The sequence below is a fragment of the Monopterus albus genome, unplaced genomic scaffold, assembly GCF_001952655.1.
Source record: "Monopterus albus unplaced genomic scaffold, M_albus_1.0 scaffold137.1, whole genome shotgun sequence".
Taxonomy (NCBI): Eukaryota; Metazoa; Chordata; class Actinopteri; order Synbranchiformes; family Synbranchidae; genus Monopterus; species Monopterus albus.
In genome coordinates, this window is record NW_018128017.1 from 356,541 (window position 1) to 379,312 (window position 22,772).

At 40.4% G+C, this 22,772-nt stretch overlaps 1 protein-coding gene across 3 annotated transcripts in view; it reads left to right on the forward strand.

Annotated features, from left to right (window-relative positions):
• The window catches only part of tpcn2 (two pore segment channel 2), a 34,622-nt gene extending 14,134 nt beyond the window's left edge, over positions 1 to 20,488 (forward strand). The window contains exons 2-25 of one of the 3 annotated variants that reach the window (XM_020613703.1): positions 2,276 to 2,331; positions 4,234 to 4,310; positions 5,124 to 5,301; positions 5,462 to 5,578; positions 5,707 to 5,813; positions 6,533 to 6,605; positions 7,647 to 7,746; positions 7,840 to 7,905; positions 8,037 to 8,101; positions 9,691 to 9,782; positions 11,589 to 11,670; positions 13,531 to 13,620; positions 13,706 to 13,825; positions 13,926 to 13,985; positions 14,538 to 14,666; positions 15,695 to 15,744; positions 15,918 to 16,017; positions 16,526 to 16,597; positions 16,827 to 16,900; positions 18,050 to 18,155; positions 18,266 to 18,348; positions 18,439 to 18,520; positions 19,047 to 19,138; positions 19,254 to 20,488. In XM_020613703.1, coding sequence (XP_020469359.1) covers positions 2,276 to 2,331; positions 4,234 to 4,310; positions 5,124 to 5,301; positions 5,462 to 5,578; positions 5,707 to 5,813; positions 6,533 to 6,605; positions 7,647 to 7,746; positions 7,840 to 7,905; positions 8,037 to 8,101; positions 9,691 to 9,782; positions 11,589 to 11,670; positions 13,531 to 13,620; positions 13,706 to 13,825; positions 13,926 to 13,985; positions 14,538 to 14,666; positions 15,695 to 15,744; positions 15,918 to 16,017; positions 16,526 to 16,597; positions 16,827 to 16,900; positions 18,050 to 18,155; positions 18,266 to 18,348; positions 18,439 to 18,520; positions 19,047 to 19,138; positions 19,254 to 19,332 — 2,150 coding nt within the window. In that variant the 3' untranslated portion in view covers positions 19,333 to 20,488. Of the gene's footprint in view, positions 1 to 2,275; positions 2,332 to 4,233; positions 4,311 to 5,123; positions 5,302 to 5,461; positions 5,579 to 5,706; positions 5,814 to 6,532; positions 6,606 to 7,646; positions 7,747 to 7,839; positions 7,906 to 8,036; positions 8,102 to 9,690; positions 9,783 to 11,588; positions 11,671 to 13,530; positions 13,621 to 13,705; positions 13,826 to 13,925; positions 13,986 to 14,537; positions 14,667 to 15,694; positions 15,745 to 15,917; positions 16,018 to 16,525; positions 16,598 to 16,826; positions 16,901 to 17,502; positions 18,156 to 18,265; positions 18,349 to 18,438; positions 18,521 to 19,046; positions 19,139 to 19,253 lie in introns of those variants that run through there. The other 2 variants (XM_020613704.1, XM_020613705.1) reach the window with 2 other exon arrangements.
• Positions 20,489 to 22,772: the final 2,284 nt, after the last annotated feature.

Below are 22,772 nucleotides of genomic sequence, written 5' to 3' on the forward strand. Positions count from 1 at the left end.
CCTTCCCTTAGTTATGCTGCTATAGGCCTAGGCTGCTGGGGGACCCCATGATGCTCTGAGTTTCTCTCCTCCCCTCCCCTCTCCTCTCCTCTGTCTCCATGCTTCTACTGTATATGCCACCACTACACATCACTAACTTTGTGTTTCCTCTCTCCCGTAGTGTGTCCTCTCTCTCTCTCTGTACCTTTCTGCAGGTTGCCCTGGCCCTGGAGCTCTAGTCTTGTTGCTTTTCTTCTTTTCTCTCTCCTCTATCCACTCACCCCAACCGGTCGAGGCAGAAGGCCGCCCACCAAGAGCCGGGGTCTGTCGGAGGTTTCTTGCGTTAAAGGGAGTTTTTCCTCCCCACTGTTGCCAAGAGCTTTCTCAAGGGGGATTTGTTGGGTTTTCCCTCTGTAATAATAGTGATAACAGTAAGGTCTAGACCTTACTTTGTAAAGTTCCTGAGATGACTTTTGTTGTGATTTGGCGCTATACAAATAAAATTTGATTTGATTTGACATCAGTACTACTGAGCAAGCAGCTCTTTTTGAAGAGTGTGTAGTTCGGTAGTGTTGTATTTTACCATGGGCTGGTTACACTGTACATATACAGTGGGTACGGAAAGTATTCAGACCCCCTTAAATTTTTCACTCTTTGTTATATTGCAGCCATATGCTAAAATCATTTAAGTTCATTTTTTTCCTCATTAATGTACACACAGCACCCCATATTGACAGAAAAACACAGAATTTTTGACATTTTTGCAGATTTATTAAAAAAGAAAAACTGAAATATCACATGGTCATAAGTATTCAGACCCTTTGCTGTGACACTCATATATTTAACTTAGGTGCTGTCCATTTCTTCTGATCATCCCTGAGATGGTTCTACACCTTCATTTGAGTCCAGCTGTGTTTGATTATACTGATTGGACGTGATTAGGAAAGCCACGCACCTGTCTATATAAGACCCTACAGCTCACAGTGCATGTCAGAGCAAATGAGAATCATGAGGTCAAAGGAACTGCCTGAAGAGCTCAGAGACAGAATTGTGGCACGGCACAGATCTGGCCAAGGTTACAAAAAAATTTCTGCTGCACTTAAGGTTCCTAAGAGCACAGTGGCCTCCATAATCCTTAAATGGAAGATGTTTGGGACGACCAGAACAGTTCCTAGAGCTGGCCGTCCGGCCAAACTGAGCTATCGGGGGAGAAGAGCCTTGGTGAGAGAGGTACAGAAGAACCCAAAGATGACTGTGGCTGAGCTCCAGAGATGCAGTTGGGAGATGGGAGAAAGTTGTAGAAAGTCAACCATCACTGCAGCCCTCCACCAGTCGGGGCTTTATGGCAGAGTGGCCTGACGGAAGCCTCTCCTCAGTGCAAGACACACGAAAGCCCGCATGGAGTTTGCTAAAAAACACATGAAGGACTCCAAGATTGTGAGAAATAAGATTCTTTGGTCTGATGAGACCAAGATAGAACTTTTTGGCCTTATTTCTAAGCGGTATGTCCGACACATTTTTATTTTTTGCATTTGTTGTTGAAGCTGCAGCTTTTGCACCACAGAGAGAGACTGCAATTTCATTTTATGTTTATCATATAATGACCATAAAGTTCTTTTTCTTCCTCTAAAAGACAAATGCAAATATACTTGAATGTCAACTTTGTCACTGCTGTTGCTGTAGGTGCTGTAGTTTTCCACTCTCCACATAATGTGAATAAAGAGTTATAATTCATTTGACACTACATATTTTCTCTTCTTTGGCTCCTTACTACAACCCTCCTGTCAATATTAGTATTTACAAAAAGTGACCTTTCCTCTTGCTCCATAATCTGGCCAAATTTTCACTTGTATTCATGAAATATTAAAGCTTTCCTCCAGTGCTACGCTGAGAACAAACTTTACATGTCCACAGCAGAATGATCACGGGTTTATTTGTGTGAGTAGTTTTGGTTTTTCAGTTTGAGAAAAACTACTGTACAAGAAAAAAGTAGGCTACATCTTCACCACAGCGTCATGATACCCTGTCTGCTTTCACCAGTTTTGCCTAAAAAGACGCCTTCCTATCTCCACCCAGTTCTACAGGCAATAACATCTCAGAGACAGTGTCGTTTGTTTTAGCCAGAGAGCCTGTTCTGTGCACTCTGTTGTACAAAGCCATGTCAGTGAATGTGGTTCAGGACTGTGACGATCACAACGCTCGGAATCTCCGGGACATATGAAGATGTTTACGTTTTTTAGGGGCAAAGGAACAGTTCTGAGGGCCCTGCTAATCTGATGTGTCCTACTCTCCACAGATAATGGGGACCTCTATGTCCAACAAGCTGCTGTATTCATTGAGGACGCCATACAGGTAAGTACAAGGGTTTTCCTTACTTGTCTTTTGGTAAAGAAAAGGTCGTTGAACATACAAAGGCATTAATATAATGCCAACAGAACTTTTGTATGTCCTTCATACTCACCCTCCTTCATGAATTGACATTACTGTATTGTGCTTTGGATTAAAATGATCACCATAGAAATGGAAATATTCATAATAACCTGGAATATGTACAGAATAGTAAAGCGTGTGTGAGACAGCGGCGAGTGTGAGGCGACAAGGACAAAGTGACCAGTGTCTTTAGGTTGTGCACTGAATCTGTAGTCACTGGGTTAATTGTGGTTGCTTGGAGCAATGCTATCGGCTGGGCTGTGCAGTCTGATGGCAGCAGTAGCGCTTCTTCACATGGCGCGGGTAGTGCAGTCAGTTGTTGAAGGGGCTGCTCAGGGCTCCCAGGGTGTCCTGCAAGGGCTGTGACAACAGAGTGCAGCCCAGGACAGAGCCTTCCTGATCAGGGAGTCCAGTCTCTCTCTGGCCCAGCAGAGCAGAACAGAGGGCGGCTGATGCCACCAACGAGTTGTAGAACAGCTGGAGCAGTGTCCTGTGCACGCCAAGAGGTTTGAGTATCCTCAGCAGGCTGAGTTGATGGTGACCTTTTTCGTAAAGGGCAGTGGTGTAGTCTGTGTTGGGTTAAAAACCCAGGTGTGTGTGGGCTCCATTCCCTGGTTGTTTCCCAATCTGGTTGGGGCATGTTTTTTCCTGTGAAAGTCTACTGTCAGTTCCCTGGTCTCCCTCGTATTGAGCTGCAGGCCATTCCTCTGACACCACTGAGCAAAGTCCTGGGGCACAGTCCTGTATGCACCCTGCATCCATCAAAAGCTGAGTCATCAGAACATTTCTGCAGGTGATAGTGTGCAGAGTCCTTGGTGTGGTATGACGTATACATGTGAGATTTATGCTTCAATCCTTCGGTAAAAGCGCCACGTTTCCCTCAGCCTAAAAATTTGAAAAAAAAAAAAGTATTATTACTTTATTCTATCACAGCTCAGCTGCTGTAATGTCTGCCTCAGGTCTGCAGTGAGCCTTTTTCTCCACTAGCTCTTTGTCACTATTTGGATTGCTTTCCTGATTTTGCTCTGGACATATAAGGCATCATGAGGGCAGGCACCTTTGAAGTTATGGAGCAGAAGGACAGGGACCTCTGGCTCAGATCTGGCAGAAGGGTGCACTGATAAAATGCCTATGGTAATGACATGACTGATCCACATTAAATACTATAAAAATTCAGCCTGTCTCCTGCTAGCAGTTACTTTCATCTGTAGCTGCATGCAACAATTTGTACTCATGTAAAAATGTTCCAAATGATTTTCATGCACTGAGGTTTACAGGTTTCAAATTTGGAAACAAAACAGTGCTGCTAGGTAGCTGATCTTAATTCGCTGTGTGTTGAGGCATCAGAAAAGGTGAATCTGACAAAGCCTTCAAAGAAGTCTCAGAGAAACCAATGCACATTTTAGGTATGCTGCATTTTCCATGGCTTTTCAAAGGGTTTACTTTTTGTCGTCTTGATTTTTCCGACACATCTTCTCTTTCTCTCTTGTTTCAACCATCATAACAATTTTATAATATAGCACAATTTTAAATATATGAAATTTTGAGGTTGATAGATGAGGGAATATAGAAAAGGGACAGGAGCAGATAAGTGTACACTTCTTCATACTCCCTTTTGAACATGTAATATTATGAACATGGATAGTTATTTACTGTATTCCCATGTACATAGGGATAGAGGGATAGAGAATTAGAGAAATATAATGGTTATTCTTGTATTGTTGTTTTTAAAAAATTCTTTTTGCTTATCATTTGTTATCTGTCTAATCTAAAAAGATTAGTTTTAGAAAGTTCTAAAAATAAAGTTGATTTGCTTGCTTGTAGTACCGCTCCATCAACCACCGGGTGGACGCCAGCTCTCTCCGCCTGTATCGATGGTACTACTCCAGACTATGCCAGTGGTAAATTCACACTTGTTTTGGCATCAAAACACACCCAGCTCAACAGTTGTCACCTTCCTCCTCACAGGTAGATGTTAGTGAAGTGACAAGAACATGATCGCTCTCTCTGACTTATCACCCATCAAAACTCCCAAAAGGCCTTTTTCACAGTGTACTTTTTGACATATCATAGCAGGAAAAGCATGGATGTAGTTAGTGTTATTAATAATGGTGGCGTTCCATTTAGATTTAGCAGTTCCAGCTCCCTGGTTTTGTCCCTGCTGGAGCGCTTGACCATGCCAGATAGACCACTGCCCATGATCAGGTTCACTTTTATGGCCATTTAAAAGAGGATCATGAAAAGGCTGCACAGGACTGAATCTATACTGAAAGTTCACTAGTGTTCTTAAAGGGACAGTTCAACATTTTGGGAAATGCAAATACTCCTTCTTGGCAAAAGTTAAATGAGACAACCTATATGACTCCACCTGTCCATTAAATATGGGGCTAGAGTCAAGAAGCATTTAGCCCAGCTTAGCAGGCTAACTATTGAAAAGTGGGCGACAGTTAGCCTAGCTAAATTAGAAATCTGCCTACCAGCACCAAAGCTCACTAATCAACCTGTTCATAAAAGGTGAAAAACACAAGTTGCAGTTTTATGGGGCACTATGTGCTGGAATTATATTGACCAGTGACCTGGTGTCTCTGCAGGTTGCTGTTATATTTAGCATCAAGACATAAGAGTAGTATCTTCTCACCAAACACCACATGAGTGTCTTCTGGATCATGTGAACATCTGTTTGTCCATCCACTGAACATCTTTTCCTGTCTCAGGAGCTTGGGTCTCACCATCGCAGTGGTGTTGTTGCTGGCCTTTATAGAGCGTCCATCCTCTCTGTCTGCCTCCTCGGATCCCCGACATCGCTCTGCACCCTGGGAGCCTCCCTGCGGCTATACTGAGAGCATCGAGATGGTCTGCCTCATTATCTTCTCTCTTGACCTTGCTGTCAAGGTAAACATGGGCAGGGTGGAAAGCACCAGAACATTAGATGCTGTCTGATTTAAAAATGGTTTTGACATGGAATTTGCCAAATGTGTCCCTGCTTTTATTGTTATTTCCCATGTATTTGTCCTGTTGAACCACTGATTCACTAGATTTGTTATGTCCTCAGAGCTACTTGATTGGTTGGGAGGAATTCAGGAAGAGCAAATGGCTGATTGGCTACTCTGTCATCATTTCAGTCTCCATTATCGACTGGGTCTTGTCTGTCAGCATGGTGTGTGATGAGGTGAGACTGGCCTCTCTCATGCTTTCTGACCATGTTGTGCTCAGGGCCCAGTGAGTTCCTGTGAATCACGTGTGAGTCCCATGTCACCCTGTGTTTCAAAAACATCTTGTCTTATCATTGATAACCAGAAACTGAGAGTACGGCGGCTCCTCCGGCCATTCTTTCTCCTGCAGAACTCCTCCCTAATGAAAAAGACACTAAAGTGCATCAAGAGGACTCTGCCAGAGATTGCCAGGTATCTGACACCCTTACACTGACAGGCCTATCTAGACTCTGCTCATTTAAGGGGATCTTTTCTGCCTTGTTTATGGTCAATTTATGCAAAATAGGTCAAGCAGTTTATTTTGAACATAAGAATGTTTTCAAATTGGAAGTGAGTTAGATGGCCAGAATCATGCTACATGCTAAAACTCAGTGTGGTACGTCATAAAGTCAGCCACCTGGTTCAGTAAGCATGCTGGGCAAGTTACTTCAGCTGTTCATTTCTTATTACCGACTGAGTAATAGTAATAGTAATTGCATTACATTACTAATTGTTCAACAGCAAAAGGATAATTAGTTACATTACCCATCACTAGTGTTGGGGGGAGCCCAGAACTGAACTCTTCTCAGTTTAATGAGCCAGACCACAGTGAAACCTGCAGTTGGCTCCACTCTCTTCAATGTTATTTCACCTCTCAACAAATCAAAAGCCACCAGTGACTTCAGAGCACTCTCACTTCTCTCACTGGGTCTCTGCTTCCCCATAATGAAGCCACAGCCTGATGATGATATACTGAATACACTACCGCTGTCCTCTAACTGTGAACCAAGCTTGACACTTAGCATAGACCACATTAAACATTTCAGTTTGACCTATAGTGTTCTATTCAACAACCTTAGGTTCCTTACCGATTCCCCAGGCTTTTCCACCCCACCCTGAGTGTGTGTGTGTGTGTTCTCCTGTGTCTGCAGTGTCATCCTGCTGCTAGCGCTTCACCTCTGCCTCTTCACCATGATCGGCATGCTGCTGTTTGCTAAAACCGAGGTGAGGCCTGGTCGTTGTGGTCCCATCCTGTTTAATATACACCACTGTACTGTACTGCTCACACTTGTGCTGATGGGTGTGTGAACAGTCAAGGGTTACTGTCACAATAGTGCAAAAATAAAAGCAAGAGTTAATTTAAAAAAAGGTGAAACAAAAAGCTGTCAAATACGCGTAAAACAAGACCCAAAAAGCTTTACTTCAGTCGACGGTGGAGGACGGAGGTCTGAAGGAACAAAATATATGAAGCCATTTAAATATGTCTGATACATTACCAAACCAAGAAGTGGAATCCACAGTGATACAGTAATAATGTACAACAGAATGCAAAACAAACACTGTTGCAAATGCAGTACTTGACATTGGCGCATAATGTCATCGAATGCAGGCTCAGGCCTGAAGGTGCAGATGTAGCCAACTGCTTGCAATCTCCCGAAACATGTAGGGCCATCAGCGCACACACCATCCTGGTGCCCTAAATACTCATTAGTGTGCCACAGTTGTGTTAATGCACAGCTGCACTGTGTCCTGCCGGTCTGAGGTATGTGCAGAGACGCGATAAAGCATTTCATGGGACCTGTAGATTTTTAAATGTTTACAAATTAACCTCATCAAACCCATTGACTGTAGTGCATTGCAAAAGATAGTACAACAACAGCAAGTGTAGAGGTGACGTCCCCAGCTTGCTGTTCTACAAGACAAACCTTGCTTACAAACCGCTGACTGTTTTCATTATCAGTTTACTGTGTAAAGTGATATGACGATTATTCAGGAAGCCTAAATGGCTTCTGTCTATCAAATGTCAAAACAAAAGTGCCTGTTATGACTTCTCTGACATCAGGGTTGTGTCTTTCTTTAGACACTTTACTTAATCTGGACAACAGCCCAGAAAGTCAAAAGCCAGTATATAAGAATAAGAAAATCCAGCAGAACCAAATGTTTGATATGTATTATTAGAAAAGCCACTATTATATTATACAGTGGAGTCCAGTAGGATAAGTTCATCCTGTCACCTCTGCATTTCACCTCTGTGTTTCTGTTCAGGATCCACAGAAGAACAGCGAGTGGGAGTTACATTTCAGAAACCTGCCTAATTCCCTCACCTCTCTGCTGGTGCTGCTCACCACAGCCAACAACCCAGATGGTACACAGCTGATCACATGAAAAGCCAGCCATGTTTGTTGATTACTGCTAACTGTCTCTGTGACTGAAGTCTGGTCATCTTGTCTTTCTCCAGTGATGATCCCTGCCTACTCCTTGCACAGAGGCTATTCCATCTTCTTCGTCGCCTTCAGTGTAATTGGTAAGCAAAGATTGCTATGGGCTCTGGCAGCACAGCAGCTTTAGTGGCCCAAGGTGACAGTAGAGCACTGTGTCAAAACAAAATGAAGTTGAGCAAAATGAGTTTGAGTAGAATGTTTTTCCTCCTGACAGGAACGTACTGCCTGATGAACTTACTGACAGCCATCATCTATAACCAGTTCAGGGGATATTTACTGGTGAGTCACACGACCACGCTGCTGAGAAGCATATTATCCTACAAATTACCTTGCAGCTGCTGGAAGCCACAGAGTCTTCTACTGGTGGCCACGGAGCACAGTGGGTGAATCGGTTTTTGAGCCTGTATCTGGGATTTTTTTTTTTTTTTTTTTTTTTTTTTTTTTTTTTTTTTTTTTTTTTTTTTTTTTTTTTTTTTTTTTTTTTTTAGTTAAACAAATTGTGACAGTTTCCAGGAGGAAAATCAGGTGTGTCAGTAGAACTATGAGTTGTGCTTTGGAAGGGGACCAAGACCAAGCCTTGACTACAGGAGACAGTCAGGAGGAATCATGTGATAGTCATTTCATACTGCATGTCACAGCATACACCTAGCACTGGGTAATGATGTGTTTATGCTTAACCTAAGCTCATTAGCCTGTTATCACATGTTGAGCCACAGTTACACAAGTCATCAGAGTGGGTACAGAACAAATCATTCTAAATGAAGCAGGGTGAATGTACCAGAGCTTTAGCTGAAGGATGGCCAGGCTGAAGGGTGACCTGAACCATCTCACTGGTGAGAACAGAAACGTGTATTAACACCAGGACAGACATTCTTCTAATATTTCTATTCCCTGCTTTTTTAAAGGACCATACTAGTATTGTATGGTTTAGTACATTTATTACAAATCATGGGTACTGCAGGACATTTTACCGTGTTTGAGAAGTTTTAATGGATTTTTTCTACATATAGAGATCATTGGTTTCTGTTCATCCCTCTATAATGTGGGAGACTTTTGAAACCTGTTGAACATCAAGTCTGCATTAAATGTTGGTCAAAGTAACAGTTTAGTTTTGCATCACCAGGCAAATATAATGTCCAAATTAAATCTGTCTTGATGTTCACTCTGGTTCACACAACTATTAGCAAGTTTTAAAAAGAAACCAGTTTACCTCTGGTGTGGCTGAAAAAATACATCAAAACCAAAAATGGTCAAAAAGAATGTGAATTGGTTATAACGAAACGGTCTACAGTTACTTTGTGGTTACTTATACTTGTAAATAACCTAATATATCCCATGACTCCCTGTCCACCAGTTTACCTGTGGAACACACTGATTAGCCGTGACTTCCATCTACTGGTTGAACTGGATTATAACAATTTGACAGTCTATACAGAAATATTACAAATTTAAATTAATTATTATCTATCCAGGATCAATTAAAAGGCACTATAAATTCTACATGTTATATCCAACTTTTTCAGGCCTATTTTATGAATTAATATGTTAACACAGAAAATGGAAAACTAAGCAATGAAATAAAAGCATAGTAGAACTCGTGAGACAGATGACACTCTTTTACTGTATACTAAAAGCAGTTCCTCTGTTGTAATTGACTTCCTCAGAGTTTGATGACAGTGTGCACGATCAGTGATTCAGAGTTTTAAGGGCATGCTGTCAGCCTCTGTGTTTTTGCGGGTACCTTCAGAAACCCTTAACAGTGAAGCTTAAAGACCAAGCACGGAGGGAATAAAGAAAAGGTTCTACGGATTTACACAATAAGCATATCGAAGTCTACAGTCAGTCTTTCTGTTCATATTTTGGTCCAGATGTCAGTTCAAGCGTCCATCATCAGGAGGCGACTGGGGATCCGAGCTGCTTTCCAAGTCCTCAGCTGCCAGGAAGCTGTAGCGGCTGCTGTGTAAGAAACACATCCATGTTTAAACATGCAGGATTTCAGTATTTCCAAATCTTGCCACACAGACACACCTGTTAAAGCATTGTGTCTCCTCTTAACAACCTTTTCTTTTGTATTTCTGTTATATGAATTCTTTTGAATGGGGACAGTAGGATGGGAAAATCAGAAAACAGGTTTCTACATATGTTGATAAGCTCCATAGCCACATTATATATACAGTATATCAGTCATGTAATAGTAACAGATAATGGATTAACTTGAAATGTGATCAAATATCCTTTCAATGGCATACATTTCTGAAAAACATTTGGCATGACAGTAGAAGTAGCAGTGACCTAGAAGCTAAAATCAGCTTCATGCTTACTGGTAACTTTAAACATCCCTGCAAAGTGATTTGGGAGTTGTTGTTTTTTTTTTACTGGACACAGGCTGTGCAGCTATTTTTATTCTCATTGAATACAGTGAGTTGTAAAAAGGCATCTGCAGCTTTTCATACACTACAATAGAATCATATGTACCGTAAATAGAATATACTGCAACAGTTCTCTACTGTCAGACTTTGCTAAGTAACTTTGAGAAGTACATTATCCCTTTCATGCATGAGGTATAAAAACCCATGTCAGGAATTTTTCCAAAGTGTTTCTATTATCCATTAAGCATGAAAACAATATTTTAAACTTTTTTTTTTAGTTTTATGTGTGCTTCATACAGTTTTGGACATTTCCACTGTGCTGGATAACATGTGATTGCATGTAAATTAATAGATAATAGCTGGCCTGTTTGTATTTACGCTACGCCTGGCTATGGAATAACGACCCAAACTATGTTGAATTGTGAGAATGAATGTTCTTTTGCAGCGTTTATCTCTGAATTTTATTTTGTAAACCTAATCTGTCAGGGCCGGTCGGTCATACTCAGGACAAAATGGAGGACTCAGAATCAAGGTGCAAAATTATATTTATTAAATAAACAATATAAATAAACAACAAATAAGGCAAGGGACTGACTGCAGGTATGAGGAATGAGTTCACTCAGTCAGACAGGGTCGGGTCTGGTCAGTTGGGTGACGAGGAAAACGCAGGTGAGTAAGGCTGGAGCAGGACTGGAGACAACTCAGGTAAGGACAGGAACACACAAGTGAGCAGGACAACAAGCTTGTCAGCACATGACAGGTGGGAAATAGGTGCGATCGATAGCAGCAAGAAGGTTGGCCACTGCATGTGTAGTAAAGCACAGGACACACCGGCAGCATTCAGGTGAAGTAGAGGCTGCTTAATTAGCTGATTGGAGGCAGCCATGCAGTTCGTCTCCCAGCCTGCTGGGAAGTAGAGGGCGTACAGGCAGTGGGCCTAACATAAATGTGATGTACACAATAATGTATCAGTGGTTATAATCCAGTATTTAATATATATTAATGTGAAATGAACTATTCTGCATAATGAGTACTTTTACTTTTTGATGCCTGTACTTGCACTTCTGCTTAAGTAACATTATGAATGCAGGACTTTACTTGTAAGAAAGTATTTTTACACAGTGGTATTGTTACTTTTACTTAAGCAAACAGTTTGAGTACTTCTTTCACCACTGGTATTTCCACATCAGCAAAGTTTTAGTACAACATGATTTGTGGTTGAATTATAACCAGTAACATACAATTCATCAACATTTTTTGATTGCACAAAATCAGTTATTTTCCAGACAGTTTTCAATAAAGATTTAACACATTTTGTGTCACATATATGACAATATTTCATGTTTGTTGTGTATCACACACCTGCAGGATCTCAGTTGAATTGTTTTCTCTGTCAGGGAGCGTGTCCGTGCTGATGTGGTGCTGGAGGTGCTGTCCACAGTCAAGATGAAGAGCTACTATAGAGCAGCCATAACTAAGGTCAGAACCAACACGAACCTCAGTCTACACACACACACACACTTTACACAAACACTCAACCACAGAACACATTTTGACTTGTCACAGCAGAAAAAAGTACAGGCATAAATGTCCACTCTAATGATGGTTGAATTCCATGTACAACCCCAGAAAGAGTTAGGACGGTATGTAAGATGAAAATTAAACCTGAAAACAGTGATGTGTAAATCATCTGTGTCCTGTATTACATTGAAAACAACACAACAGCACATTATTTGATGTGATACAGCATCAATTTTATTCTTTGTTCAAAATAAACACTCACTTCAATTTTGATGCTGAAACACATTCCAAAACAAGTTGGCACTGTAAAGCATTTACCACGGTGTGATGCTGCCTAAAAGATGTTTAGGGACTAAGGACACCAAGTGATTCAATGTGTCAGGTGTCATTTTGTCCCATTCTTCCTGCAAACAAGTCTTAAGGTGTTCAACAGTCCTGGGTCTTTGTTGACGTAATTTGCATTTCAAAATCCACCACACAATCTTTAATGGGGACAGGTGGGGACTGCAGACAGGCCAGTCCAGCACTCACACCCTTTTCCTCCACAGCCAGGCCTTGGTAATGTGCAGTGTGAGTTTTGCATTGTCTTGTTGAAATATGCATGGACGTCCCTGGAAAAGATGTTGTCTTGAAGGCAGCAGATGTTGCTCTAACATCTATATGTGTGTTCAGCATTAATGGATTCATCACAGTGCCAAGGGCACTGACACAACCCCAGACCATGACAGACCCTGGCTTTTGGACTTGTTGCTGGTAACAGTCTGGATGGTCCTTTTGGTCTTTGGATGTAACTACAGTACATATTGTAGTAGCTGACACAGGTGTGCCAAAGTCATCCTGAGCCCATGTGGTTATATCGCTTATAGAAGAGTGATGATTCTTGATGCGGTGCCGTCTGAGGGATCAGAGAGTTCGGTCATCCAGCTGAGGCTTGGTCCTCGTCCTTTACACAGAAATTCTTCCAGGTTCCTTGAATCTTTTAATGATGTTCGGCACTGTAGAAGGTGACGGATCCAAATCCCTTCCTATCTTTGTCTGAGGAACATTGTTTTTAAACATTTCAATAATTTTCTCACACATATGTTGTCAAACTGGTGGTCCTCGGCCCATCTTTGCTCCTAAAGGACTCGGCCTTTCCTGGATGCTACTTTTGTACCAAATCATGATGCAGTCACCTGTTGACATCACCTGGTTCAAATGGAATAATCATTTCATTGTTTTAACTCATTACTGGCCCTGAAATGCAATTTTCCCAACTTTTGGAATGTGTTGCAGCATCAGGATTGAAGTGAGTGTTTATTATGAACAAAGAATAAAATGAATGAGGTATGACATCAAATAATGTGCTGCTGTGTTGTTTTCAATGTAATGCAGGACACGGATAGTTTACACGTCACTGTTTTCAGTTTCAATTTTGATTTTACACACCATCCCAGTTTAGTTTCGGGGCCCTAGTATTATTCATGTCGTCAGAGCCATTGTTACAGTAATGTTAAAATCTCTGCTGTGAAAGTTATGCTAATTTGATGTTTGCTGAGTATTAAATTGTTAAAATGTGAAAGAAGATGATTTTATTTCTTCAGCTTTGTGCACTTCTTAACTAATTTGTTCCTCAGTGTAATGTGGGTTGATACAGCATGGAGTCATCATAGTCTGAGTTAATGTCTGGCCGTTGTTTTAAGACAAACCTAAAAATTGTGAACTCACCCTTTAAATTACATGTCGATGACCTGCATGATGCCACTATGGAATGTCACAAGCTGTAACGTTGTGGAGCATTTCGAATAACTTGTCTCATCTGCACTGCCAACATGTCAGGAGGTGCAGCAGTATGTCGATGTTGGCTACATGAACAGAGAGCAGTTCAGGAATATATTTGATGAACTGGATAAAGAGCGCATCAAGGAGGTAAATCTGTGCCCCATTCACTCACCATTACATCTGAATATGACCTGTGTTACGTTTGTGACTCTGTGCTCATGCTTTCTCCCAGCACCCTCCTTTGCCTCAGTACAACTCTCCAGTGCTACAGAGACTCCAGGAGATCTTCAGTCACTATTATCTCACTATACTTGGCAACGCAGTGGCACTAGCCAATGTCATGTGTATATGTGTAAGCTGCACACACACACACACACACACACACACACACACAGATGTAGTGACCAAGCTGGCCAGCATACTGTAAATAACCTTTGTTATTTGTGTTTCAGACCATCCTGGTGTTGAACTCTGAAAAGTCCATAGCGGAGAGAGACAACTTCATCTTGGAGGTGAGCGCAGACCTCAAAGGACGATTCCCAATAAGTCTGGTGACCCCACTCCTTTCTTCTAGCATCAGCATCAAAATTCTACTTTAATTTTGGCTAATGACAAAATATCTCAGTCAGTGTCAAATGCAGGTGTGGATCTTGTGACGTTTACAATGAATACTGAATCCTGATTGTTTTTTTTATGAGCATTTAGATCAAACTCTCACCTTGTGCTCAAAAAATAAAATAAAAAAAAATCAAATGAATTCATTGCGATGACATTTGCGTAATGCGTTCATGATCAAAATCCCTGAATTTTCCCCCAGCTCAGTGTTGCAGTTTTTAAATGTAAATGTGTTGGTTTTCAATCATTAATAATATTAAGGATTTAGACTATATGCATTTTTGGACCCATACAACAAACATGGAAGTATTCTTTTTAGGGCCTAGCCCCCCTTAAGTCTTACAAAATACCAGTTATCAATAGGTAAATTGTTTCCCTCCAATGGTTTTTGTGGCATAAAATGAACACTGTGAAGAACTAATTTCAGTCTTCCACTGTCCAACTGTCAGATCATCAACCTGTGCTTCATCTTGTACTACCTGCTGGAAATGTGTGTGAAGATCTTTGCCTTCGGCTGGAGAGGGTATCTTTCCTACAGAAACAACATCTTTGATGGCTTTCTCACCACTGTGCTTTTGGTAACAGAGTACTTCCTACATCTCAGTTATACTCATACTTACCATAATACCAGCCACATGTGAAAAGATGACACCAAGGGCAAGATTTAGTAAGATTACACCCCACCACTCCAGAGCCCTGCTGCCCACAATATTTATTTATTTATTTTTTGAGGGCAGGACAAACTTTATTAATGTTTCCTATCATATTTTGAATACTGTAGTGTCCTATAGTTGTATGGGACAGTATAGTATAAGATTAGGACAGGATTCATCTACAGTGTTAACAAAATTGTCACATTCGGTGCAGTTTGATCAGCCTTGCGCAGCAGTTTACAAGTGTTAGCTTAGCTTAGCATTGAGACTGGACTAGTCTGGCTTTTGGCAAAGGTAACCACGCCTGTCTACCAGCACATCTAAAACTCACTGATGAATGTTTTATCTTATTTTCTTAGTTACTAGAAAAGAAATATAACAACAACATGTTGTGGTTTGAGTTGTGTGCCAGACTTCAGAAATAGCAGTACTGATCTTCTCATCTAACTTTCAGCAAGAAAGTAACCTGAATATTCCCCAGCATGTCAAATTCTTTAAAGAAAATGTCTTAACTCTGCTGTTTGCTAGTGTTGTAAAATTTGTCTGACATAACATAAAGTGGTGCTACTACGATTATATATATGTCACCAGTTTTGCAGGGAAAATCCAACACAGGATGAGCAGGAAGACACACGGGCTGGTTGTCATGAGTAAACAAAACATGCATTAAATGTAAGCTTATACATAACTAAAAAGTGATTGTTAGAAAGCAAAATAATTGAAGCAGGCATTAATTAAGAGCTGAACTGATTTTTGTCTGATTTGTATGAAGTGAGATGTCATTTGAATATTGATTTGCCACGGAACTGATGAAGCCTCTTGGATGAGAGGTGAAACGTCTTGACCTAGAAATCTAGTCCAGTTGATTTTTTTCAAATTTTTTTTCAACATTGATTTGCCACTGTTTATCACTTTTATTATTCAACACTTGTGTTTTTGTTTCTTCCCATTAGGTCCTACAGATCACTATTTATGCCACCTACAGGCTTTCACCTTCTGAATGGTGGGTTTGGATTAGCTTCCATTCTTTTAAAAATATTTTTTATACATTTTTGTGTAATAGTTGTATATATATTGCTCCAGATGTTGAAGCACAAAACATCCCTTTTCCTATCCATACATGAATATTATCATGGGTTTAAAACTCTGTTTGTATGTGTGTGTGTGTCACAACAGGGACCCGTCCTCTCATGGTATAATGTCTATGTGGGAGATGGTTCGTTTGGTCAACATGCTGATCGTCTTCCGCTTCCTGCGCATCATCCCAGATATCAAGGTGCACAGCAGTCAGCTGCAGGATGATGCTGAGCTCATTTAACTTTAACAGTCAACATACAGACATGTTGTGTCAGAAAATGTTAAATCAAATCAGAACAGGCAAGAGTTCACAGACATCATACATACTACTGGGACAAGCACAACTTACTCTTTCTTGTGACAGTGAGGTCCGTCAAAGATAAAGCTATATGATGACCTCTTAGCTAGCGACACCGACTACAGCAGCGGATTCCAGCAGTTTGATTCAGCTCAAGCTAACAGGAGCTAACTAGCTAAACGTGGCAACTGAGTTCAGGACACAGCATCTGAAAGCTGAAACATAGATTTATGATTAAAAGGCGCATGGAATAAATATCACAGTTAGACTTTTGAAAAGGAGCATTTGAAATAAAAATGCTCAAACAAAATCTAGTCATTATGAAGTCTCAGTGCCGTCTCATCAGGAACACATTTATGTGTCCCTTCTGTTCCTTCTTGTCTCTCATATGTTCCGTCTTGTTCCTCAGCTCATGGCTTTGGTGGCAAGCACACTGCTGGACTTGTTGAAAAACCTTCGAGCCTTTGCAGGGATATTGGTGGTGAGTGACTGCAGACCTGTGATACCTGTGATTGTTGGGTCCAAGAGTTTTATCTTAGACATGTCCAGCAGGAGACCATATCCAACCCGTTTGGCTCCTAAAAGCTTTTCTAAACTCTTTGGATACTGGTAAAAACTATTGTCCTGTTTTCCTCAGTTCCTATGGCCAATTTACATGTAAAGGGTAAAAGTGGGTAAAGACTGATGCCTAGTTCATGCTCTCTGTGCAGGTGGTGTACTATGTGTTTGCTGTGTTTGGAATCTGGCTGTTTGAAGGAGCCATTAAACCTCCTCCAGAGATGAGGTACTGTATGAAGTCCTCTGAAGTAAGAACACACGATATTGACGCTCAAAGCATTTTTAATTACGGTGTTAAGAAATGTCAGAAGATATACAAATTGACTGAGTATGTATTTGACACATTAGAATAACTTTGATGACTTTGCAAACCTTGTTTTTCACCAGCTACTTGCACATAATACTGGAGATCCTGAATTCTGAACTATTACATCAGTTAGCTGGAATTTTCAAATTAGAGAGGAACAGATTTTCCCACACCAGTATGCGTTTGCAGGTTTTGGGGAATAGTACTGCATATATGAAGACGTAGTACAAAGATTTGGCATGTGAAGTCTGTTAAAGTCCTCAAATGATTTCACTTGAGTCAAGTTGGGTCTGCAGATGACAAAATTGAAATGTAAAAACACAACGCACATCAACTGTCAGAGGTCAAGTTCTCCTGCATTCATTTTTATCATTTTTAAACTGTCCATCATGTTATAGGAGTGCAATGCTAAATTGATGGAGTACTCTGAATTATTTCTTTAACCAGTGAAAGTACAGGTCGGTGCAGCTAAACATGAGAATTAGAAAGAAAGAAAGTCACTTTCGGCTTTTCCCGTTTAGGGGTCGCCACAGCGAATCGTCACATCTACTACTCGCAGAGACAGAAAATGCCAGGAAGACCCCAGCCCACTGTGCTGCAATGCAGGATTCTGAAGTGGTGGAATAAGAATTATTCATCCAGGAAGTAGAGCAGAATAAGGAGGCCTGTTATAGACCGATACACATAAAGAAACAGGCTACATGTAATACAGTAGGTCCAGTAGCAGCCTGCTGGTTCAGTTTGTTTGTTACAAACTGGGCAGAATTCGTGTTGGCAAGAAAAGCTTCTTGTCCTTTTTAGGGGTCCCAGCACAAACACACACACACACACACACACACACACACACACAGCACAGGCTGAAGTGTGATTAGATTAACACTGCATTAAAACTAATCAGTTGCCAAATATACAATAAGTATGGCGCCATCACACAGGATAAAAAGGCCACTGCATGTTATCTGCAAGTAACATGGTGGGTTATTTAGTTCCTGCTTTTGTGAGTCATTTCTCATACTGTGTGTTACTATGTGCATACTGTGTTTGTGTGTGTGTGTGTGTGTGTCCCAGTGTGCTCTCCAATACCTCCATGGGGAACATCACCTCGAACGTCACCGCGGAGTGTGGCACGTATGAGCAGCTGGGCTACTGGCCAAACAATTTTGATGACTTCGCTGTGCGTAACAAGAGCAGGCCGCGCTTCACTGTTGTTGTTGTTTGTTTTAGTTATTTGTGGTGGTCTCTTGTATCACTGCTTATTATCTGCTTGTTGTGATGCCCCCCCAGGCATCTATCATTTTGCTGTATGATGTCATGATAGTCAACAACTGGCAGGCCTTCATGGAAGCATACAGCAGATACACCACCGAGTAAGAACAAAACAAGCCAACACAGTTTGCAGCAGCTAAGGCTGATGATCATGCTGATAAGGGTATTTTATTTTTACTTTATTTTTCCAGGTGGGCCAAAGTCTACTTTGTGTGTTGGTGGCTCACCTCCTCCGTCATGTGGGTCAACGTATTTGTGGCGCTCATCTTAGAGGTCAGTTCACTGAGACAACACAAGCTGTTACATTCATTTATCAGAGCTACAGACTAAGAAGAGGGCTTTCATAAAGTCCACAACGGGTCTTTACAGTGTTAAAAACACTAAAATGTTTATGATTTTAAATAATCAGTATTTTCGGAAAACATACCATGCTAATGTAAAAGGCCCATACACACATGGCTACTACTTTTGATGGTTAGAAAGTAAATGTGATTATGCCTAAACAATCCTCAACAAATTTACTCTTAGCCTCTGTGCTCTGCACAGTCCCCATTAACTTGCATGTGTCATCAGTGTTCCTGATCACAGCTATAGAACCATTTTTAAAGATTTGCATCTTCAGAAAATAATGGACTGTGGGCTGACAACCACAGGCAGGGTAGGGAAATCGGAAGGTGATGTCTGGCTTCTGTGACTCGTTGACATCAGCATGTAGATAAACCCCAAGCTTGTCTTTTATTACAGAGTAAACTACATATTAAACATGCTAACAACACACGTCTTCCTTGTTTTCAAACAGAACTTCATCTACAAGTGGGACCGCAGTCACAGCTGTTCTGTCACAGATGTGGAGAAGATCAGATATGAAACTTCTTTTCAATTCATGTTCAAGTAGGTTGACGCTGCTGTTTTGTTCTAAGTCATAAAAAACTAGCTGTCCTGCTCTGGCTAACTCCTCGTCCAGTCGATCCTCTTTTCTCCATGACTCACCTCCCTTTCTCTGCAGGGGGCAGATCCAGGAGCCAACAGAAGAGGAATTACTTTGTCAGTTACACCAACACCCCCACTTACATCTACACTGGTGACACATGTGCACACACACATGCACACATAGCACCAGCAATAACAAGTCAAGAGACTGCTAGTAAAGGAATGCACTGTGTGGTAGAAGCACTGAGAGGTCTATATTATAGCATTCAACTAGCTTATTTACATTTGTATTGCTGTGATATATAACTGCTGTTACTACTGAAACCAGTAGGAAGTGCATGTTTTTATTATTTGTCATGTTCATTATTGAACATGCGTGGGTGGAGCTAAACACCAAAAGTCATGTACAACTCCATACTGAAATACTATAAAGTATATGTTAGTGTTTTTACAATAAGTGTAAATCAGTCCCGTTGTGACTTCAGAAGGCTCCTGTCAGATTTAGAAACCGCACATAGATGAAGCTAATCCATACTTTCAGATGTTAACTACTTTTATTTTTTGTTTGCCAAGCTGTGGTACCACTGTGCAAGACAATACATTTCACTAGCATGAACAAAACCACATTGTCATTAGTATTTTATTCTGGTTAAACCATTAAAGTCTTTAATTCTTGAAACTGGGGAATTTGCATTGTTGTTCAGCCATAAAAATCCCAGGTATACTGTCTCTTACCACTCTGGTATATGTTTTAGCAAAGACTGTGCGAGAGCTGCTGTTGTAAAATGTGAATAACCTAAATGGTTCATGTTTACAAAGACGTAGCAGAGTTTATCTTTCACTAGACACTTTGTTCCAGTATTAAAACTATTAACATCACAGTGGAATCTCAAAGTTAAGGAGCTTCACCTGCTTTTTAAAAATACAAATCTTGCACCCAGGGCCTAAAGCCCCTTTCACACATTCTGCAACATTAGCATGGTTTCCCATGTGTAACATGTTTAAATTAGCTCTTTGCTCCAGTGATGAACCATCCTGGATGGATCAGGGTCTCTGCTACACACTGAGTTAGAAGGTAATGACACCACAGAAAAGTAGTGCATAGGAGTGCATATACAGTACATGAGGGCAGCGGTGGCCCTTTTTTCTTTTGTTAAACTGCTGTAGTTAACTGTCTAGTACAACAGAGGAGGTGCACCCACAAGCAGATTTTTCACAATAATGTGACCACAGCTAGAGTTGTTTTGGCGGCCTGTTTAATTTTAGTTTTAGTCTAGTCTTTGTGTGAAGCTGTCATTTTAGTTTTTATTAGTTTTAGTCACGAAGCAAAGCGGAGGAAAATGGATGGATGGATGGATAGTTTTAGTCACATTCATACTCTTTTTAGTCTATTCTAGTTTTAGTCGACGAAAACTGATGACATTTTGTCTAGTTTTAGTCAATGAGAATTGTATTTTAGTCTCTTTTTAGTAATACAGTTCTACAGTATTTAACCCTATAGTATAAGTACCTAGTAGTATGGACGAAATCAAAAGTTTCTTTTAGCCAAACCCATTTCAAACAAGGTTATCTTATATTATTGTTACCTTATAGTCTCAAGAATACATCCAGTACACATTTTGTGTGATTTTGTGGCCGCACTTCTCCCCATATTTTTCCACAACACATTCCGTTTTCTTTTCTACTTCTATGTAATTAAAGTTTTTCCAAATGCCGTGTCTTCTTTTTCTCCCAAAGATGAACCCCCCGGCTGGCCGGCCATCGGTCCCTTTCTCTTCTTCTTCTTTCGGCTGTTCCCGTTAGGGGTTGCCACAGCAAATCATCTGTTTCCACCTAACTCTATCCTCGGCATCCTCTACTCTCACCCCATTTAACTTCATGTCCTCTTTTAGCACATCCATATATCTCCTCTTTGGCCTTTCTCTTGACCTCTTGCCTGGCAGATCCATCTCCAACATCCTTTTACCAATATAACCACTATCCCTCCTCTGCACATGTGCAAACCATCAATCTGGCCTCTCTGACCTTGTCCCCAAAACAGCTGACCTGAGCTGTCCCTCTGATGTGATCATTCTTAATCCTGTCCATGCTGGTCATCTTTCTCTGTGTCAGACTTAACTTTGTATGTTGTCGTCTTCTAAATAATGCCGCGAGTGGGGCTTGAGGAAGTGACGTCGCCTGCGTCTGCACAGTGCAACCCGATGCAGCCCCTGAAGCAAGACACAGGAACAGAAATACTGCAAAAAATAATTATAACTAGAAAATTGCATTTTCTGAAGAAAATGCGTATGGATGCCGAGTGCTGAAAGATCGCCCTGAAAATGCTGAACATTTTGACACCTGAATGCTTTTGATAGCTGAAATTATGCTGAAGTTGGAATTTCCCATTCATTTGAATGGGGCAAGATTTTCAAAATAAAGCTAAATATTTCAAAGGTATGAAGTTTAGAAAAAATCTGTAGCAAACATTTTGATAGCTGAAATTATGCTGAAGTTGGAATTTCCCATTCATTTGAATGGGGCAAGATTTTCAAAATAAAGCTAAATATTTAAAATGTATGAAGTTTAGAAAACTTCTGAATAGTAGTATGAATGTCCTTGAAGAGCTGAACATTTTGATAACTGAAATAGCTGAAAGTATGCTGAAGTTGAATTTCCCCATTCATTTGAATGGGGCAAGATTTTCAAAATAAAGCTAAATATTTAAAATGTATGAAGTTTAGAAAACTTCTGAATAGTAGTATGAATGTCCTTGAAGAGCTGAACATTTTGATAGCTGAAATAGCAGAAATTACGCTAAAGTAGAAGGTTCCCAATCATTTGAATAGGGCAAGATTTTCAAAATAAAGCTAAATATTTCAAAGGTATGAAGTTTAGAAAAAATCTGTAGCAAACATTTTGATAGCTGAAATTATGCTGAAATGGAATTTTCCCATTCAATGGAATGGGGCAAGATTTTCAAAATAAAGCTGAATATTTAAATTGTATGAAGTTTAGAAAACTCCTGAATAGTAGTATGAATGTCCTTGAAGAGCTGAACATTTTGATAGCTGAAAGATCTGAAAGTATGCTGAAGTAGAATTTCCCCATTCATTTGAATGGGGCAGAATTTTCAAAATAAAGCTAAATATTTCAAAAGTATGAAGTTTACAAAAGTTCTGAATAGAAGCATGAATGTCCTTGAGGAGCTGAACATTTTGATAGCTGAAAGTGTGCTGAAGTAGAATTTTCCCATTCATTTGAATGGATCAAGATTTTCAAAATAAAGCTCAATGTTTTAAAAGTATGAAAGTTTAGAAAACTTCTAAAGAGAACCATGAATGCCCTTGAAGAGCTGAACATTTTGATAGCTGAAATTATGCTGAAGAAAAATTTTCCCATTCATTTGAATGGAGCGAGATTTTCAAAATAAAGCTCAATATTTTAAACGTATGAAGTTTAGAAACTTCTAAAGAGATGCATGAATGTCCTTGAAGAGCTGGACATTTTAATAGCTGGAATAGCTGAAAGTATGCAGAAGCAAAAATTTCCCCATTCATTTGAATGGGGCAAGATTTTCAAAATAAAGCTAAATATTTCAAAAGTATGAAGTTTA